The 19,746-nt window shown below is 40.6% G+C and overlaps 1 protein-coding gene across 3 annotated transcripts in view; it reads left to right on the top strand.

Moving 5' to 3' along the window:
• Positions 1-18,110, top strand: part of LOC127456506 (plasmanylethanolamine desaturase-like) — a 57,142-nt gene extending 39,032 nt beyond the window's left edge. The window contains exons 1-5 of one of the 3 annotated variants that reach the window (XM_051725032.1): positions 6,341-6,977; positions 7,651-7,795; positions 8,609-8,821; positions 9,808-9,932; positions 12,535-13,558. In XM_051725032.1, the coding sequence (XP_051580992.1) occupies positions 6,792-6,977; positions 7,651-7,795; positions 8,609-8,821; positions 9,808-9,932; positions 12,535-12,978 (1,113 nt within the window). In that variant the 5' untranslated portion in view covers positions 6,341-6,791 and the 3' untranslated portion in view covers positions 12,979-13,558. Of the gene's footprint in view, positions 1-6,340; positions 6,978-7,650; positions 7,796-8,608; positions 8,822-9,807; positions 9,933-12,534; positions 13,559-15,653 lie in introns of those variants that run through there. The other 2 variants (XM_051725033.1, XM_051725034.1) reach the window with 2 other exon arrangements.
• Positions 18,111-19,746: the final 1,636 nt, after the last annotated feature.

Raw genomic sequence — 19,746 nt, 5'->3', positions numbered from 1 at the left:
CTGCACCCCCGGCCTGTGGGCCACCTCGAACTTAAACAGCTGGAAAGCTAGATACCAACGGCTGATCTGTGTGTTGGCATCCTTCATGCGATGGAGCCACTGGAGCGGGGCGTGATCTGAACAGTGGGTTAAAGCACATCCCAACAGATATTACTGGAGAGTGCTGTAATTAGTCTCTCACATCGAGAGCTTGCGACTAATGTACAGCACAGGGCGCTCCTACCCCTCCACCATCTGGGACAGTACCGCTCCCAACCCCCTGTCCGATGCGTCCGTCTGCAAGGTAAAAGGGAGAGAGAAGTCAGGAGAGTGCAATAACGTCCCACCACAAAGTGCAGCTTTCACTTGCGTGAATGCCTGCTGGCAGAGCTCCGTCCACTGGACCGGATCTGATGCCCCCTTTTTAGAAAGATCAGTCAGCGGGCTGGTGACAGTCGAATAATTAGGCCAGCCAGCCCCAGGAACTCTCACCTTTTTGGTCTTAGGTCTCGGGCAGGCTGCAGTCGCTGTGGTCTTATCAATTTGGGGCCGAACCTGTCCATGACCCAAGTGGAAGCCCAGATACCGTACTTCTACCCATCCAACTGCACACTTCTTAGGGTTTTCCGTGAGTCCCGCCCATCTCAACGACTTCAGGACAGCCCTCAGATGCTGCAGGTGCTGATGCCAATCGTTACTGTAAATAATGATGTCATCCAGTGGCGTTAAGCAGCGTGCGGTATGAGGATTCTGTCCATGAGCTGCTGAAATGTAGCCAGGGCCCCAAACAAACCGGTAGGAAGGGTGACAAATTGGCGTAAGCCAAACAGTGTGGAAAATGCAATTTTTTCACGGGACATGGGAGTTAAGGGGATCTGCCAATATCCCTTCATTAAATCCAGTGTCAAATAAAAGCGAGCCGCACCTAACCGATCAAGCAGTTCATCAATCCGAGGCATCAGGTACGCATCAAATTTAGACACCGGATTGACTTTTCTATAATCCACACAGAACTGGACCGAGCAGTCAATCTTCGGAACCAACACCACCGGGCTGGCCCAGTCACTTTGGGATTCTTCTATTAACCCCATATCTAGCATGGCCTTTAATTCTTCCCGAACAACATTTTTTTTGTGCTCGGGTAACCGGTAAGGCCGACTGCATACCACTACCCCTGGTAGAGCTGCACGATAAATCGTCGATCTCGGTTCAGACACCCACGCGAACTCATTTCTAAATGGCAATGATTCTGCAATGTATATTAATGTTTCCATGGCATGCCTTTGTAAGGCGGTAAAATTTAAATGAGAAATTCACTTCAAGATGCGTTTTTAAATGTTGATCTTTTAAACTTTATATGGCATCTACAAAACACAGTGCTTCTGCATGAGACACTGAATAAACTAAAACGCAACAGCCAAAGACATTTGTCCGGCATAGTGGTTTACAAACTGCAGGGTGCAGCCACAATTAGCTAGGAGCGTGACAGAATCTCTGCTCAATTCAATATTTTAATAGCCACCGACCAATGCTAAAAAAAAATAATGGCATTACCCAGATCTGACTAAATTCACTACCCGTGAACTGTTTGATTACAGCCGGCTGCTTTCCAACGCTCACATGCATGTGTCTGCCCATGCACTTGTGTCTTGTGATGAATGCAGCGCTCCTGTACGAGACTGTACGCTGTTCTTAATCAAAATACCCCTCTTTATTAATGTAAACACAGCTGTTAATGAATTACGAGAGTGTAAACAGACGGGATTAAATCTGCTCTGTTTTGATGAGATATTATAGCAAACACGGAGGTTAATGTATAAACAGACGGTACAAATTCTTCAAAGTGTTAGATTTGTGTGATTCTAAATGTATATAAGCTGCATGCTGTCTGTTATAGGCATTTTGGCATTCTTACTGCATCAAATCAGTATTAATGTATATATAATAATCACACAGAGTGTCAAATATTTAAGTAGTTTCATTTTGCATTAAATTACTTTTTTAATGTTCATATATTATAATTTATTTTTAATGTTTAAGTACTGTTGCTGAAAAACTTTAAGCACTGTTTACTCTGTTCTCTATTTAATTGCTGGCTCTTGAATAATTCCTTTAAAAGCTTGAAGAAAAAGCTTCAGAGACACTGAAGGCCACATTGTTTTAATTTAAATTGTTAATATATATATATATATATATATATATATATATATATATATATATATATATATATATATATATATTTAAAATAGTAAAATAACGGTGTTTTATTGCATATTTGCCTACCAGTGCAAAACTAAGTTGACAAAACTCTTAATGAAGCTTTTTTTCCGCTCGTTTTTTTACTTAGCATGTGAGAAACAGGCTAAATCTTTCCATTTATTTTTATATGCACTTTTTTAACAGAATTATTATTTTTTATTTATTTATTTATTTTGCAATAATAACAAGGTGCTGTTTAGTTTGTAATGTATTTGTTGCACCCTCTTGTGGATTTAGGACATTTTAAATGTATATATTTGATTAACAGCTTTATTGCATTTTTGCATAGATTGAAGTAGAGAATATTTTGACAGAACCTCTAGTACATTACATATTACTTTGTTTAGTACCCTTATGTCCAGGTTTTGTAAATCACATAAGCATTTTTTTTCTTCAGAATCGTGAGAGAATTGTGATTTTTATTCAAAGCAAAAAAATCGTGATTCTCAAATTATCCAGAATCGTGCAGCTTTAACGCCTGGGGTCGTTTTGATATGATGCACTATGAGATTCATATGACCGGTGTAGGGCTTTACTGGTTGTTTAGATCAGTGTTACTATCAGAAATAATTAATAATTATTTCTGTAGTTATTAATCAATATTTAAATTAATTAATTGGATCTAACTCATTAAAACCTCATATGGGACTCCAGTAAATGTAGTGTGCTACGTTTAGGAGCAAGTTTGGTTATTAGCAATAATTAATAATTATCAAAGATAATTATTAATTACAAAAATCAATAGAACATTGATGAGAATCAATGTTAGCTTTTTTTAATCCTTTAAAATCAACACTTATCAAAGATAATTGTTAATTGTTAACATCGATGAAACATTAATTACAATTAACACTAGCTTATTGATCATTCAAATTCAATCAAAGATAATTATCAATTATCAAAAATCAATAGAATATTAATAAGGATTAACATTGACGGGGCACCACCCTGAAATCAGGGACTAATAACCGAATATTAAAACAGTCTCAATATTAGATTGTTTTCTTAGGAAAATCGACATCCGAAGAATATCGATTTTCGGGAAAAAAAACAATGAATGAAGGTTTGAATCCGAGCACTGACATCCCGTCAGCACAACACAGGCGTATGCAAAACAAACCAAAACACTTCTCTTTGTAATATAAACAGAAGTTTATTTATGCAGTAATATCAATTAATAATTAATATAATGCAGTCAATAAACTTCCGACTTACAACTACAAACTAAACAGTGACATGATTAGATATGGAAATAAAATAATCCTATAACACATAAGGTGTGTGTGTGTCAGTGTGGTTAGTGAAAGAGAGAGAGAGAGAGAGATGATTAAGTGACAGCCCGAAAGCTGATTTCGCGATAGCTGGAGATAAAGCAGCCGTGTTCATCACTCAGAGACGCGGTTTTATGAGCGGGGCTCGTAAAAGTCCCTTGTTATTTGACTCTTTAATGGATGAACTCAGTTGCTGTCTCACCCGCGATGGCGAAAATGCACAACAGTCCAATTTGGTTGGACCACAATACAGCAAAACAAATTCGTGATAATTAATACCCTGAGTATTAATAATGAGCAGACATGGCGGTCCGTAAACTGTACAAGCAAAAACCTTGAAACACAAGAACAACACACTATAATATTCTATCTCTGCCCAGACGTAAACCTCTTACTTGAATCACATGGGGACACAGGTAGAATGTGTTTACCTCCGTCCTTTAACTTTGACCCGGTTCCTTGAGGCTCGTGTGATGACGAGAGGTCGTTTCCTCGCGCTGTCGGCGGGCGGTACGGCTGTTGATTGTCGGCGGCCGGTACGGCTGTTGATTCTCAGAGGGCGGTACGGCTGTTGATTCTCGGCGGGCTGGCGGAGAACTCAGAAATGTCGACTTGATTGAAGATGGAAGAGAAATCTTTAATCTCTTCACTTCTGTAGGCCAACGGATGAAGATGTGAATTGCTCGGCGGTCTCCTTTGGATCCGTTGGAGTGTTCGGTTGAACACAGAGTAATCTCAACTCGTCCAGCGAGATGGAGATTGTATGGCTACAGTTTCAAGTTGGACATTACTTCCTTAAGCCACGAGGTTGCACCGGAGAGCAGCAAAAAGCTAGTCCGTATTCGGTGAACTAAGTCGCTGGAAGCCACTTTGGAAGCATTTCAGAATTATTTGAAGTCCTGATGATGTCATGTTCGAGGGACGTTCTGTTGTGTGCCTCATCCAATAGGAGTTGAGTGCTCAATCCTTTAGAGGGCAGGGCTTCATGGATTTGTAGTCTGTTTTGGACTCCCTTTGTTTGATTTTGGCGCGATTTTTATCAGTAAGATTTACGACTTAGAAGGTGGGGGATTAAGTTATGTTTTTACGACTGTGTTAGGCCTGCCTTTGTCTTCTATCTGAATACATGAGGCCCAACACCGGGAAGAGGTGAGAATACGTCAGAGAATTCTCCTTGCACCCTGGCAACCTCCCTGATTTGTGACAGTGAGAAGTGGTCTTCGCAAGTGACCGGGCTGACACGATCAGTGGCTTTTAAGTTCACCTCCGGTCTGAGCTCCTCAATCTCCACCGCTCGAACTGCAAATAATAGGGGCTCGAGCCACTTGTTCCAATTTTGAGTGTCTTCGTGCACGAACTTACGAATCATATTTTTAGTGTCTGATTAAATCGCTCGACCAAGCTGTCTGTTTGAGGGTGATAAACGCTGGTCCGAATCGATATAATCCCCAATAATTCATACCGTTTGTGTAGTGTGGGTGACTTCGTGCCTTGATCAGTGAGGATTTCTTCCAGAATCCCCACTCGGGAGATTATTCTGAAGAGTGCCTCTGTAACACTACGTGCTAAAATGTTGCCCAGAGGCACTGCTTCCAGATATCGCATTGCGTAGTCCCCCAGAACCAACACAAAGTGATGCCCATGTGCCGTCTGCTCTAATGGCCCGACGAGGTCAATACCAATTGTTTCGAAGCGGACCTCGATCAATGGAAGGGGACGCAATGGCGCTCTTGGGGTGGCCGGCAGATTCACCAGCTGACATTCATGGCATGTCGCACACCATCTGCGAACATCCCCGTGAATGCCCGGCCTATAGAAACGGGCCATTAGATGGTTCAGTGTTTTCTCATGCCCTAAGTGACCCACCATTGGATTATAATGAGCCGTCTGGAATAACATTCCCGACAGCTCTTCGGTACTAACAATTGGGTTGTATCTTCCTTTGTCTGAGCGTCCTGTATCACTCGATACAACCGATCCTTGATAATTGAAAAATACAGATATACGAGCGAGATGTCTGGCCAGAGACATTGATCACTTTTACTTGATCAAAGGCGTGCCTAAGGGTCTCGTCTCGTGTCTGCTTCAGAGGAAATCCCCAGCAGGGAATCCTCTAAAGGCTGGGGAAGCTGGAACTTCCCCATCCCTTACATCATTCTGACACGGAGCTGACGTAGACGGCCCTGGCTCCGCCTCCCTAGCCAGGGAATTGCAAACCACACACCGAGACACTTTGTTACAGGACCCATCCACACAAATTTTCCTTAATAAAGCAGTAAATGCCGGCCAATTCGTACCCAAGATTAGTGGATGGGTGAGGCGGGTACTAACCACAGCCTCTACACTATGCTTTTGTCCCCGAAATTGAATGATGACCCTCACTAACGGGTAATCGTGAACATCCCCGTGCACACACCTTACCTTTACCTGCCGGCTTGTATCCAAAGCCTCAGACTGAATCAAGCTTTGGTGAATGGAGGTTTGATTACAACCTGAATCCACCAAGGCTTGATATGTACCCCCACTTTATACTCCCAGGTATCCAGTATGCTCCTGCTTGATCAGGGGCGGCCTGTGGCACATCGGGGACCCAGACCAATGCCTCCAACTTCATCGTGTGGCCTCGGTCCTGGAAATGCCCCGGATCCCCGCAGCTCCAGCAGACCGGCACAGACTTCACGCCATCCCATGGATACGCCACTATATGGTCCTCAGCCAACTGGATCACTTCCTCCAGTGATGCCGGACAGTGGCACTAGACCCACTCCGCTATCCCGTTCAGCATCTGGGAGACGAACTGCTCCAGAACCACGATGTTGATGATTTCATTGGCATTGCCCTCCTCCTTAGCCAGCAACCACCACCAGCGGGCGTCACAGAGCTGTTGTGCGAAGGCAAACGGACAGCCGATCTCGCTTAGCTTCAGTGTGCAGAAACACTGGCGGTGCTCTTTTGGGCTGCGGCTGACCCATTGCAGGATGGCTTTCTTCAAATCGGCATACTCCAGGAGTTTGGCAACCGGGAGTTGTTGTGCCGTGAGTTGGGCTTCTCCAGACAGGAGCGGTAGCAGATGGACCACCCACTGTGAGTGCGGCCATCTCAGGGTTCTGGCCGTGTGCTCGAAGAGCTCCAGGAAGGCCTCTGGGTCGTCCCGTGGTGTCATCTTCACGAGGTTCACATGGGGCCCTCCTGCTGCTGGGGTTATGGCTGAAGCCCCCACCTGGGGCAGCAAGCTCTGCAACACCCACGGTCCTCCACTTGGGCCTGGAGGAGTACCTCGAAATGCTTCTCCTGCTTCATCTGCAGCTCCATGACGGCCTGGTGTTGCGCTTGGTGGATGCTGGCAAGGGACTTGAAGACTTCTTCCAGTGGCGAGGACGTCATGGCAGCGTATCCTTCCTCCTTCCTGGGTTTCGGCACCACTGTGACAAGTTCTTTCAACTCTCTCAAGGAGGAAGCAGGAGACAGGTAACAAATTAAATTTTTTTTATTGCTCACACAAATTTCAAAAAGCTTTGCGTCTGCTTCTCAATGACCACAAATGAAAACACTGCTGCGTGCCACTCTCTCTGTCCTCTGGTGGTCTGTATTGCCCTTTTAAATCCCTCTCTGCTCTCACTGCAAACACAAAACAGCTGTTAGAGGTGATTTCTCACACGTTTCAATCCTTAATGTACTCCCTCTGCCTCGCTCTCCACAGACGTCGCTCGGCCATGCCCCCATCACCACAATGATGGACTCTAGTCATATCAGTCTTAGAGAAAAAGCTGCTTTATTCTACAAATGGTGCTGGGCACACATTCATGAGTGCATCCATCTTGATATCATATGACCAGCCGAATATTGCTCGCTTCATCTTGATAATCCCCTGTAATTGGACGCTCGCGGAATAAATAGTCATTGAATGCAAATCTCGTTTTAACCAAACTGTGTCTTAACATAACTGTATTTAGCACTGTAACACACCAGTAGCTCCTAGCTTGACCCTGCACTTTCTGACCATAAGACATGCCCATTCATTACCGCAGGGTAATGGGTCTAAATCACAGTTCTAGACACCCCCACCCGTTTTTTAAATGAACCTTATCCTCCCTTTTCCCCTTTCCCCACCAACTCTCTTTACCTCTCTCTTTCCATTCAGGCATTTATTCGTCCGTTCCGGGAGCATCACATTGATCCGACGGCTATCACCCGGCATGACTTCATTGAGACTAATGGAGACAACTGCATGATCACTATCCTGCCTCTGGCCCACATGGCCTATAAATTCCTCACCTACCCACCAGGTACACACACACGCACACTCACTTTTTCAGTGTGTCTATAAGTGTGAGTCAGTATCGCCGTTTTTGACTTTTTTCTGGAGTGGTCAGTGTGTCTCACATTCATCTTAAAATCCTTAAAAAGTGAAGAAAAATTGACAAACGAGAATATGGTTTGAAAAAAGGAAATGTTCTTAGTTCCATTCCAGTCCTGCATGGGTTGAAGTCAACATGAAATTGATACTTTTTACTTTGTTAAAGAGATAGTTCACCCCAAAAAATAGTTTAATAGCCCGCATGTTTTTCAAAACCTATATGACTTTCTTTCTTCTGTGGAACTCAAAAGGAGATGTTAGGCAGAATGTTCAGTCACCAATCACTTTCATTAAATTAAAAAAGATGCATGAAAGTAAATCAACCAATCAATTACCAATGGATAAAGTCCCGTCTTACAATTTTCTCAATGAATAATCTGTTTAATATCGTAAATAAATCAGATTATGTAAATTAAATGGATTGCGAATGCTGTTCCGTGAAGAATTTAACTCCATGTCTGATTAGATGCGTTTCAGTTCCACTAACATTACAGCAGTTGTATGCTGTGACTCATGTTTAAGTAACTCTGTCTGATGATGTACTCCACGCATGGAAATTGGAGATGGATAGGTCAATTTGATTGTTGACTCTCAAGCTAAAGGGTTAGGGTGGTACTTTTACATGTCACTTTAAGGCATATCATCCTAATTTTCAAATAATTGTATCTCTTTCTCCACCTTTCCCATTGCTCCTCTATATCTCACACCACCTCTACCCTAAACCTCTATCTCTTTTTTACAGATGCCCTTGCGGAGGCCTACCCCTGGGAATGTTTTGTTTTTGCATTGGCTGTCTTTGTCACCATGACTAATCAGATCCACAAGTGGTCACACTCCTACTTTGGCCTGCCATGCTGGGTCACACTACTGCAGGAGTGCCACCTAGTGCTGCCACGGAAACACCACCGAATCCATCATGTGTCGCCACATGAGACGTACTACTGCATCACTACAGGTACAACGTGAGAGCACACATGGCTTCATTCCGCCGATGTAAAAGTGCATTAGTGCATAGTGAACGTCTTGAATATACCTAGAGCCCCGGAGGCTTTTTAACAGCAATAGTGTGCACTCTCCCGCATCAGTGTGGGCTGATCTGGATCAGATTCAAGTAGTGAGGTATTCTAGGTTCTTACTTCCTCTAAGGGCCTTTTATGTAGTCGATTATGTTGACCTACAGTATCTGGCAAGGATTCTTCCATGGAGTGTGACTTGCATTGCCAGTAGCTCTAAATAGTGGGTTAAAATTAGAGTTTGACAAGTATTTTTTGACCAATAACGATTATTCTAAAGTGTCCGATAACCTACAGTATATGGAGAACAAATGCGTTATGAACATTTTTTATATAAAATTCAGTATGTCAAGCTTTTCTGGGACACATCTTACGCTTAAGCATGAATGGCTGTTATATAAAAGTTGAATAATTTATGCAAACAGCACATTAAATACTTTGCACATACTAATACTTTTACAGTATTTACCTGTGAATACCGTTGTTTCCTGTTTAACACACAGTGATGTATGGTGGTGTTGCTGGACGAAAGTCTAATGAGACCCATCAAATGGAATTATCAGAAGACCTAATATTAAAGAACATATGCCTTATTAAATAGTTAGTTCACCCAAAAATGAAAAATGCCATCATTTACTCCACTTCATATCTCTCTTCTGTGGAACACAAAATTAGATTTTGTGTTGAATGTTAGGGATTGACAGCCTTAGTCACCATTCACCATTGCATCTTTTGCACGAAAGAAATAAATTCATACAGGTTTGGAAGAACATAAGGGTGAGTAAATGATGACATAATTGCCATTTTTGGGTGAACCTTTAAGTAGAAAAAAATGTTTTTGGTCAAACTGATTATGATTGTCTGTCTCTAGTTCAAATAACTTTCTAAGTCAACGGCAGTTTAGCTGAATGTGTGTGTATGCTCGTAGGTTTGTGTGTGAAGGCATTAAACTCCCATGATAACTTGAGCACTCAGTGTGCGACGTGCGTCTCTGGGCGAGAGCAGAGAGAGGATGCTTGTGCGTCACCCTGTGCCTCAGCGGACGACAGATGTGTGAGCGCATGCATGCTCCAGAGTGCAGACTGGTCCTATTGACCCTCCCACTTTCCTTTCCACTACTGCTTCCTGATCCCACTGGGAAACTCTGATGGAGGGAGAGGAGAAGGTCCCTCTCTCTCTCTCGCTCTCTCTCTCCCTCACATACACATGCACACACACACTTGGGAGTCTCTCTGCGTGAGCCCTGCTCCTCCACCCTCTCTGCCCGAGTCTCAAGGGGCCCGGGGCCTGCCTTTGTGTGTGCCAGTGGCTGAAAACCTCTGTATATTTAATGCTAACCTGCTGTCAGTGCTAACAAATAGGCCTGAACAAAGGAGCTGTTCTGCTCTCCTCCTGCACCAAAAGGGTCACTGTAGCACTGTAAAGAGAGAGTACAAACACACACATAGACACGACATAGGCATGACTGAAGAACAGTGTGATGTTTATACGGAGAACCAAGAGCATATCCATATTAGCTATTATATTATTAGAAAAAAAAAAAAGTTTATGATGTCAAGTATTGTGGCAGTGCCATGATACAGAGATGTGTCAAATAGTGTTTGTACCATGGTTCTGGATTTATTTACCATGGAATTAACATGGTACTTCACAGAATACCGTTGTACTAAAATGTAGGGCTGGGCTTTATATTGAAGAGTCACAATATATTTGCAATGATTTTGCTATCAATATAAAATTAAGCAACATCCTGAATATTGTTATGATTGTAATGCGCTTTTTATTTGGCCATTAAGTTTTCTAAAGAGCATGACGTTCTACTCGATTTGCAGTATGTTTGCAAGGATGACTTTTGTTCAGGAGTAAAAATGGCGATTGAGTATGTAAGTTCAATCATTTTCATGTGCTTTAACTAGGGATGTCCCGATACCAATGTTTTTTTTTTAGTTTTTTTTTTTTTAGAACAAGTATGGGTACTTCCTTTTCGGTACTCGCCGATACCAATACCGTTTTTTTGTTCTTTTTTTTCTGGATGCCAAATATACAGTTTATTTTTTATTTTATCAAAATGGTGTCTAAATAAATGAATTCATTAAAACTTTAATCAAATGAAAATAAAACCATAAATTTTCAGCATAATATTGTATTATGTTTGCCAAATAAAGTGCTGCATAACAGAGCATTACAGATATTGTTTAAATATAATATAATTACTATTGATTTATTATTATTATTAGTAGTAGTAGTGGTGGAAGTTGTTGTAGTAGTAGTATTACAGTGAAAATTACATAACTTTACAGTAGTGATACATTTCTGTCATACTTCTTTTATTTTCATTTAAATTGAGCTTTTCTCTTTGCGGAAGCTTTTATTTTGGAGTGAAGCCCTTTCCATTTCTGTGTGTTTTTGACGGTAGCTTCTCTCTTCCGAAAAGGCAGGACATGACCCAATGTAATTATTAAACCGCAAAAGGCTGCTATTTAATATATAATTATGTAGACTCTAGATACCTTGCGCTACAAATTGAATTTGCATTCTGCTCATTGTCATCTGCTACAAACAGAGCATGCAATGCTCATGATGGTGTTTTCCGTAGGACATAACGTGGTTTTAATATGTGCGCTGAATGTTTACGGATTGACATTCGTTTGTCAGATGGTATCAGTTTTTAGTATCGTCGCATTTTTACGAGTACAAGTACTTAAGTGCGGTTTCGGACCTGATTCCGATACCAGTATTGGTATCAGGACATCCCTAGTTTTAATTAATCTATTCGCAATTAAAAAATTCAGCTCGTTTGCGTCATCACTCAAAAAGGCTGAAATATATCTAATAAATATTTTAACTGTATCACTAAGCCCTGCTACCATGGTACTTATACAAACAACCATGGTATTAAAATGTTACTGTATGGTATGTTCTGTTTGTAAAAGACCTAAAGAGTGTGAGTTAGGGTCTGTTATGCATTTTAATACTTGCAAGTTGGTTTGTTTTGTGAACTTGTGTAAGTGTTTAGTAGGTGTGTGTGCATGTTTTTGTGTGTTAAACGTCTACATGTTTTGTGCGTGTATGGCTGAAACGGTTTTCATGTCAAAACCCAATGGAATGCATGTCTAGGAGCACAACAGAAGAGTGGGTGTGTGTGGGTGTGTGTGTTCATAGTGGAGTTCAGGCTGGCTGGGGGTGGGGTGCTGCTACATATTTATAGCAGTAAGTGTGTACATTACTCTACTGCTAGCGCCTGATCTTCTGTCCATCCCCTGGGAGTCGCCATCCAGGAGCTTGTGTGTCTTACCACCTCTGATGTTGTTCTCTGTGCCTTACCCTCTTTCTTCCTGTCTTGCTCTTTTGTCCTTGCTCTCTCCTGTTTGCTTGTCTTGCGCTCTCACTGTTCTCTGTCTTCCCTGCATTTCTCTCTTTACTCTTGCTGGAGAGTTTTCTAAGAAGTGTGTCATTCACCGACAATAATGAATTTGCCTGATCATTTTTGCACATGAAACACGTTTCTCCTTCTCTCTATTCCTATTTCAATTTAATTTATAGTGATTTTTTGGTATGATTGTTTTATACACAATATTGACAATATACACACCGAAAGGAAAAACAAACATTATAAAAACTTAAACATTATATGTGCTAACATGGTTTCCTGAAGTTTGCAGATGACACCACTGTCATCGGCCTCATCCGAGATGACGATGAGTCTGCATACAGAAGGGAGGTTAAACAGCTGGCTGTCTGGTGCAGTCAAAACAACCTTGAGCTGATCACGCTCAAAACGGTGGAGATGATTGTGGACTTTAAGAGGAACACCCCAACAATGACCCCCCTCACCATTCTAAACAGCACTGTGGCAGCAGTGGAGTCATTCAGGTTCCTGGGCACTACCATCTCACAGGACCTGAAGTGGGAGACCCACATTGACTCCACTGCGAAAAAGGCCCAGCAGAGGTTGTACTTCCTTCGCCAGCTGAGGAAATTCAACCTGCCACAGGCGCTGCTGATACAGTTCTACTCAGCAGTCATTGAGTCTGTCCTCTGCACTTCTATAACTGTCTGGTTTGGTTCAGCTATGACAAAGGACAGTTCGGACTGCTGAGAGGATTATTGGTTGCCCCCTGCCCCCCCTTCAAGAACTATACACTCCCAGAGTGAGGAAAAAGGCTGGAAAAATCACTCACCCTGCCCACTACCTTTTTGAACTGCTGCCTTCTGGCCGACACTTCAGAGCTCTGAGCACCAGAACTGTCAGGCACAGGAACAGTTTTTTCCCTCAGGCTATCCATCTCATAAACAGTTAAATTGCCCCATTGAGCAATAACTATGTACAATATACAGTTTAGTCTTTCTTATATTTATCCAACACATCCAACCTCTTCTGCCATTTCATTCCTCTGAAAAAAAAAAAAAAAAACATTTGCACCGTACATAACAGATTTGTATTTACACTGTACATAATAGATTGTATTAGATTTGCACTACCCATGTGTATGTGTGTATGTATGTATGTGTGTGTCTGTACGTATGTGTATAATTATTTTTTATTTTTTATTATTATCTATGTCTTGCTGCTGTTTTTGTATTGTTTTTGTATGGTTGTACACTGGAAGCTCCTGTCACCAAGACAAATTCCTTGTATGTGTAAGCATACTTGGCAATAAAGCTCATTCTGATTCTGATTCTGATTTAGTGTGATAAAAATCAGAGATTTGCTAGCGTATATTAGATATAACTTTACACTGATAAGGTTAGTGATTTTATCACACTATAACCATGTTATCATGTATAATGTTTGTATCTTGTGGCTATATTTTTGAAGATGTGTGTATTTGAATGTGTATGGACTGGCCCCATTCACTTCCATTGTAAATGCCTTACTGTAATGCAATTTAATTATTTTTTTCATAAACATGGGACAAAATTATTTTTTGTGGTAATCAAAATTATGTGTAAAATGCTGTTGCTTAAGTTTAACCCTTTAAGCTCGGATGGGCTCCTGCGAGAAAAAATAATAATGGGCAAAACATTAATAATAACAGTCGTGACCAACAAAAAATAGGCATCGTTTGAAAGCTTAGAAGCTCTACTTTACAATGCATGTATACATTATGACCAAAACTAAATAAGTGCATTGAAATTTGCAGACAAATCAGAAGTGTTCCATTTTGATAATTTATTAATCATTTTGCACTGTGCATATTATTGTAATCAGTAAAAAACATCAAACTCATCAGATAGCATGTGTCATATTTTGTTGGAAAGCTCTCAAAGAGTAGAATGCAACCAGCCTATTTGTTACTAACAGACAAAAATATAACGAGTAATGGCTAGTATATGTATATCTTTGACATTAATGTTTCATTTGAACAGATGTTGCTTATATGCCGCGTTTCCACTAATAACTTCACGAAAAGAACATAAAATATCACATACCACTACCTTAGATGAGGCAATTATCTTTTAAAACGAGCCCACACACAAGGTAATTGGATGCATAGATCAGTAGATAATCCACACAAAGCACAATGTGCACACAGCATCAGGCTATCTGGCATCTCGCAATCTGGCTGAAAACACGGTAGCTTTCCTGGAACAGATGACGTCATCGGACTGCTAAACCAATCAGATTGGGTTCAGATTGGTGCAAATATCATCCATATTTGGGTAGAGAGATATGTGATTGGTGACTGTTACATATGGCCACCAGGAGATGGCACCAAGCACCAAGATGCAGACTCATTGAGTCAAATGGCACTCATTCTGTGAAATCTCATTGCTAAAATAATGTCTGCATGCTATGCAAACCTTTAGTCATTGTTGTGTTTGCATGTGTAATTAGTTCTTATGAACAATCATTTTGTTATTTGTTTTGAGAGGCTTTTGGACACTTTGAGACATTTTTGTACAGTAGGATAAATTATTTTTGCAATGCTATAACTTTTGATTGCTTTGTCGTATCAAAAAAAAAAAAAAAAAAATTAACAGGTACAGTTGACATGATTAGGAACAAAACAATAGTAGTTTTTCTGATCCACTTTATTTACACCCAAAGATATAGTATAATGTCAAAAAAATTTTTTTTTATAATAATACTTTTTTTTGGCTCAAGTTGTTTTGTGATTTCCCTAACTGAAACAGGAAATCTTTAAAAACACCACGATAACTTAAAGGCTTATTTACATGTATTGAACCTGGAAAATTACTTTAAAGGGGTCATGACATTAGGAATCAAATTTTTCTAGATCTGTTGACATATAAGAGGTCATTGTACTATAAAAATGCACTGTAAGTTTCAGAACTCAAAACTTTCTCCTCACTGCAAAAATAATTTGTTGAAACCAAGCTGCCATAACAACTCGTTTACTTTACCTTATCACTTCTCTAGCCCACCCAGCAGCGGTGAGCAGTGAGATGGCAAGAAGAGAGAGCAGGTTAGTCAAGAGAAGAATGCCAATCATAACAGTGGCTGTGTACTGAAGCAACACCAAAGTGTTTCTGACAGAGGGTCAGAATGAGGGTGGAAAATTATCATGTTTTACAAATGCATGACTGTTTTTTGTGCAAAAACATTACTAATATTGTAAGTGAACCTCAAGGAACATATTGAAATAATAAAAGAAAAGGCATGTCATGACCCCTTTAAGTACCCCTTTGGTCACGACTTATCTTGCCTAGTGCACCAAGTGAGCCAGGACTGCCCATGGTTTCCTCTCAAAAAAAAAAAAAAAAATAGCATGACACAACTTTTTCTCTCTCTATCATTCTCTCTATCAGGGTGGTTGAACTATCCGCTGGACATAGTGGGATTTTGGCGGAAAATGGAGTGGCTGATCGAGAGACTGACGGGTCAGAAGCCACGCTGCGATGACCTGGCCTGGGCCAAGAAAACAGACTGACCAGGATAGCAGGACTGTACCCCTCCCTAATCATCTCTCCCCAAACTAAGTGGAAGAGCAAAAACAGAAAATGGGCCTTACCGCTGTACCCCAAACCTCTCTACTAACCTTCCTTTCCCCTCCATCTAACCCCTGACCCTTTCCTCCTCGGCACAGAAGCACAGATCACTTTTACAGTTGGGGCCTTTACCTGCCACTGATGTCTGCTATACTCAAGCCATCGCCTGCTCCTCTTCTAATGGTTTCTTCTCCTTGTTCAAACATGAAGAAAGAATAGAAAGACAAGACTATGTTAAAAACAGGGGGCTCAGACAGTTGAGTGGAAAATAAGAAAGACACCTTTTGTTAAATTGTTCCTCATACAATCCTTTGCTCCTTCAGTACATGCAGTCTTGCGACGCCTTAGAGAGGTGACCATAACTTTCTCATTTCAGTTTGTAAAAGGTTTGTTTTCTGGAGGTTGGGCTCTCCAGTGGACCAAAACCATGTTGTGATTTCCCAGCATGGTTTTTATGTGGAGTGATGGAGGCAATTATATGTGGATTTGATTTTGGAGTCAGATCAGAAACGGCAAGAGAAGATTAATCACAAGCAAAAATGCTTTCTCCTGGTTAAATCAGATTCACAAATGCAGAAGCGATGTGTGATGTCTCCATAGTAAAACCCACCCTTGGTTTGGATGGAAGAAAGCATCGAGGATCCACTTTTCACTGAAGGGTTTAAAACACAGGGAAAGGGTTTTGTTGGACAACCAGCGTGGTCAGTGCTCAGTTGACCCAGCTGAATGTTTTCCCTGAATGTCTCTTACTGAGCTTGTGTTGGCCTTATGTACAAACCCATTACACTTATTTCTCATCAGCTCTCCGGGGCTTAGAGGCAATGAACATTGATTGCGGGCGAATTCCAAACCGCGTTTTTGCACCCTTGAAGGGCACTGTGGGAAAGGGACACCACACGAAGGGGTGGTCCAAATGAAAGTGAGCAACTCAAGCCCTCCACGAAGGGCCCTTCCACAAGGCTGTTAGCGAAGGGTAAATGCAATGGTCACTTCGAGGAAGTAATTTGACCCTTTATGATCACGTGACCCTGGTTGGCGTGTCCTCGGGATATATTTTAAAGCAAGGTTGTCGATCAGAACATATTACATGTTCTATAGCCCTTTTATAACAGATAATTCTCCTCCTCCACAGTTTACATTCGTCCTCATACATAAGATAGTAGACAGCCATAAGCAGAGAGATACTCCAAAAACAGGGTCCATTTTTTCCTGTAGGCTAGTCTAAACCCTATGGTTTATTATTTATTTTTTATTATTAAGACCTCTCGTTCACCAAATAACTTTTGGCGGGAAATGTTCATTCATGTATTTTATATATATTTATGTAGTACAGATTTATTATTATTAAAACATCAACAGAAAGCAATTTTAAATAAGACACAAATTTCAATATTTGAAAAAAAAAAAAAAACTATTACAAAAAGTATATTTATTTGCAACAACAAATTAACAGCAAAGAGATTCCTGTTAGAACAGCTGCGCTGTGTCGTCATGGTAATGTTCAGGCAAAGATAAAGTGAAAGTGACATATGTCTTTCAATACTCCCTTCATCAAGAGTGTTCCAAACAGCCATACATGAGACGCGAGTGCCCTGCTCCCTCCAGAGTTCCCACTTCAAGGGCTCAGCCCTTCGGAGGGAGTAGGGCATAGGGATGCTCACTTACGTTTGGAATTTGCCCTGCGTCTATGGTGTGTTAACGTGACATGTTATTGATGTTTGGAGTAGGCTAGTATTAGCAGTCTAGCTAGTAATGTCCTCCTGTATCCTGTGGTACAACAGTTTAGCAAAGGTTTTACTAGCAAAAGGTCACTTTAGAAAAAGGTCAATATGAATATGAATTTTAAGTTACCAGGCTTTATTAAAGAGAATCAGTAAGGATTTTTTTTTTCTTATTGAATGACATTTGCACTCTATTATTAGTAAAACAGCCAAATAAACTCCCTATTTTCTCTCTCTCTCACACACTTAAATATTTTTTATCATACAGTACATCCAAACACACAAACTCACCTGAATTCCTGTGGAATTATGATAAATGGAAAGACTGAGGAAGCTTTCATAGAACACTTTGTTTCAATACAGTTTGTCTCAACATCATGTATTCAAAGGACAGCTGCAGCTCCATAATTTGGGTTTTATTATCTGGCTTTCTGAGTTGTATTTGTTCTTACTTTACATGCAGCTAATGCCCACTGCTAGTCTGCCTTAAACCAATGTTTTTATTAGTTGTATTATTTAATAAATATATAATAAATAAAATTGGTTATTTATCATGTTTTATATCACTTTGGTCATTTTAAAATGTTTAAAACAATTATAGAGGTTCGCAAAGGTAATTGCACTGGAAATCTGCAGGGTACATTGAGGTGATTTAACAATGAGTCACAATTGTCTTAACACTGTTCTACTCCAGTAGAAAGTGTTTCTACAGGAGATTTAGGGGGTTCATTCAGTAAAGCCGAGAACTGTCTCCTTGTTTATTTATTTATTTATTATTTGTAACAAAGAATAGATTGAAATTGTCCACTTATGTAAGATGGACAGTGAGGACAGTGAAGGATAAGTTAAGAGCACACTCTGGTGGCTGAATAGTGTCAACACAGCTGAAAGAGCTTTATTGCACTGCTTGTTGTTTAGTTGGTATAAAAAGTAGCAATGTACTACCATGGGGTTTTTAACGTATGATGGCAATACCTTTTTTTTTTTTTTTAAATAAAAAATTATGTTCATGGTAGTACCATTTGAGTTTCTTTGAAGTTCAGTTCCATTGTATTACCATCTGTACTAGACCGCTACAGTGCATTTTTAGGTGGTGGGCTGATCAACAGATATGATTTAGATATGATTGAGCGAACTCAGTTGTCTACAGTGGGCAACAGGGGTTTTGTGGCATGCACTTGCACGCTTCCGTTAAGCCCACAAGACTGTTGGGTGTCCCTTTAGTTCAGTTATATTAGTTTGCAGAAGGGTGCCCACAATTTGACTTCACAGCGACAAAGTGTAGACTGTCGGAGGACCGCGAGAGCTGAGGGTGCGAATATTAGGGCCTACTCCCAGATACAGGTAATGTAGATAAATACATGAGAGATCTATAGAACCAGTTTCACTTTCTGTCATTCACCTTTTTTAAATCCACATTCAACATTTTCTTAGTCCACTCATTCCTGCTCTGAGAAAATCTCTCTTATTGTTTATGTTTGAATTTCAAACTCTGCTAGTAAGATGCCCCTTAGAGGTCCTAAAGGAATATTCCAGGTTCAATTCAAATTAAGCTCAATCGACAACCTTTTCTTAAATGCCAAAAATGAAAATTCTCTCATCCTTTACTCACCCTCATGCCATCCCAGATGCGCATTGTGCATGACTTTCTTTCTTCTGCTGAACACAACAAAGATTTTGAAAATAATTTCTCAGCTCTGTTGGTCCTTTCAGTGCAAGTGAATGGTGGCTAGAACTTTGAAAGTCCAAATAGCACATAAAGGCAGCATAAAAGTAATCCATACAACTTCAGTGGTTTAATCCATGTCTTCAGAAGCGATATGATAGGTGTGGGTGAGAAACATAAATATTTAAGTACTTTTTTTTTTTATTATTAATTTTTCTCCCTGTCCAGTAGGTGGTGATATGCATGAAGAAAGTGAATCACCACAAACAAAAGAAGTAAGTGAAAGAGGAGTTTTATAGTAAAAAAGGACTTAAATGTTGATCTGTTTCTCACCCACAACTATCATATCGCTTCTGAAGACATGCATTTAACAACTGGAGTTGTATGGATTAATTTTATGCTGTGTTTATGTGCTTTTTGGGCCTTCAAAATTCTGGTCACCATTCACTTGCATTAAATAGACCTACAGAGCTGAGATATTCTTCTAAAAATCTTTGTGTTCAGCAGATGAAAGAAAGTCATACAC

The sequence above is a fragment of the Myxocyprinus asiaticus genome, chromosome 18, assembly GCF_019703515.2.
Source record: "Myxocyprinus asiaticus isolate MX2 ecotype Aquarium Trade chromosome 18, UBuf_Myxa_2, whole genome shotgun sequence".
Lineage (NCBI taxonomy): Eukaryota > Metazoa > Chordata > Actinopteri > Cypriniformes > Catostomidae > Myxocyprinus > Myxocyprinus asiaticus.
The sequence above is the reverse complement of the archived record's forward strand: the minus strand, read 5'-3'. Positions and strand labels throughout refer to the sequence as shown.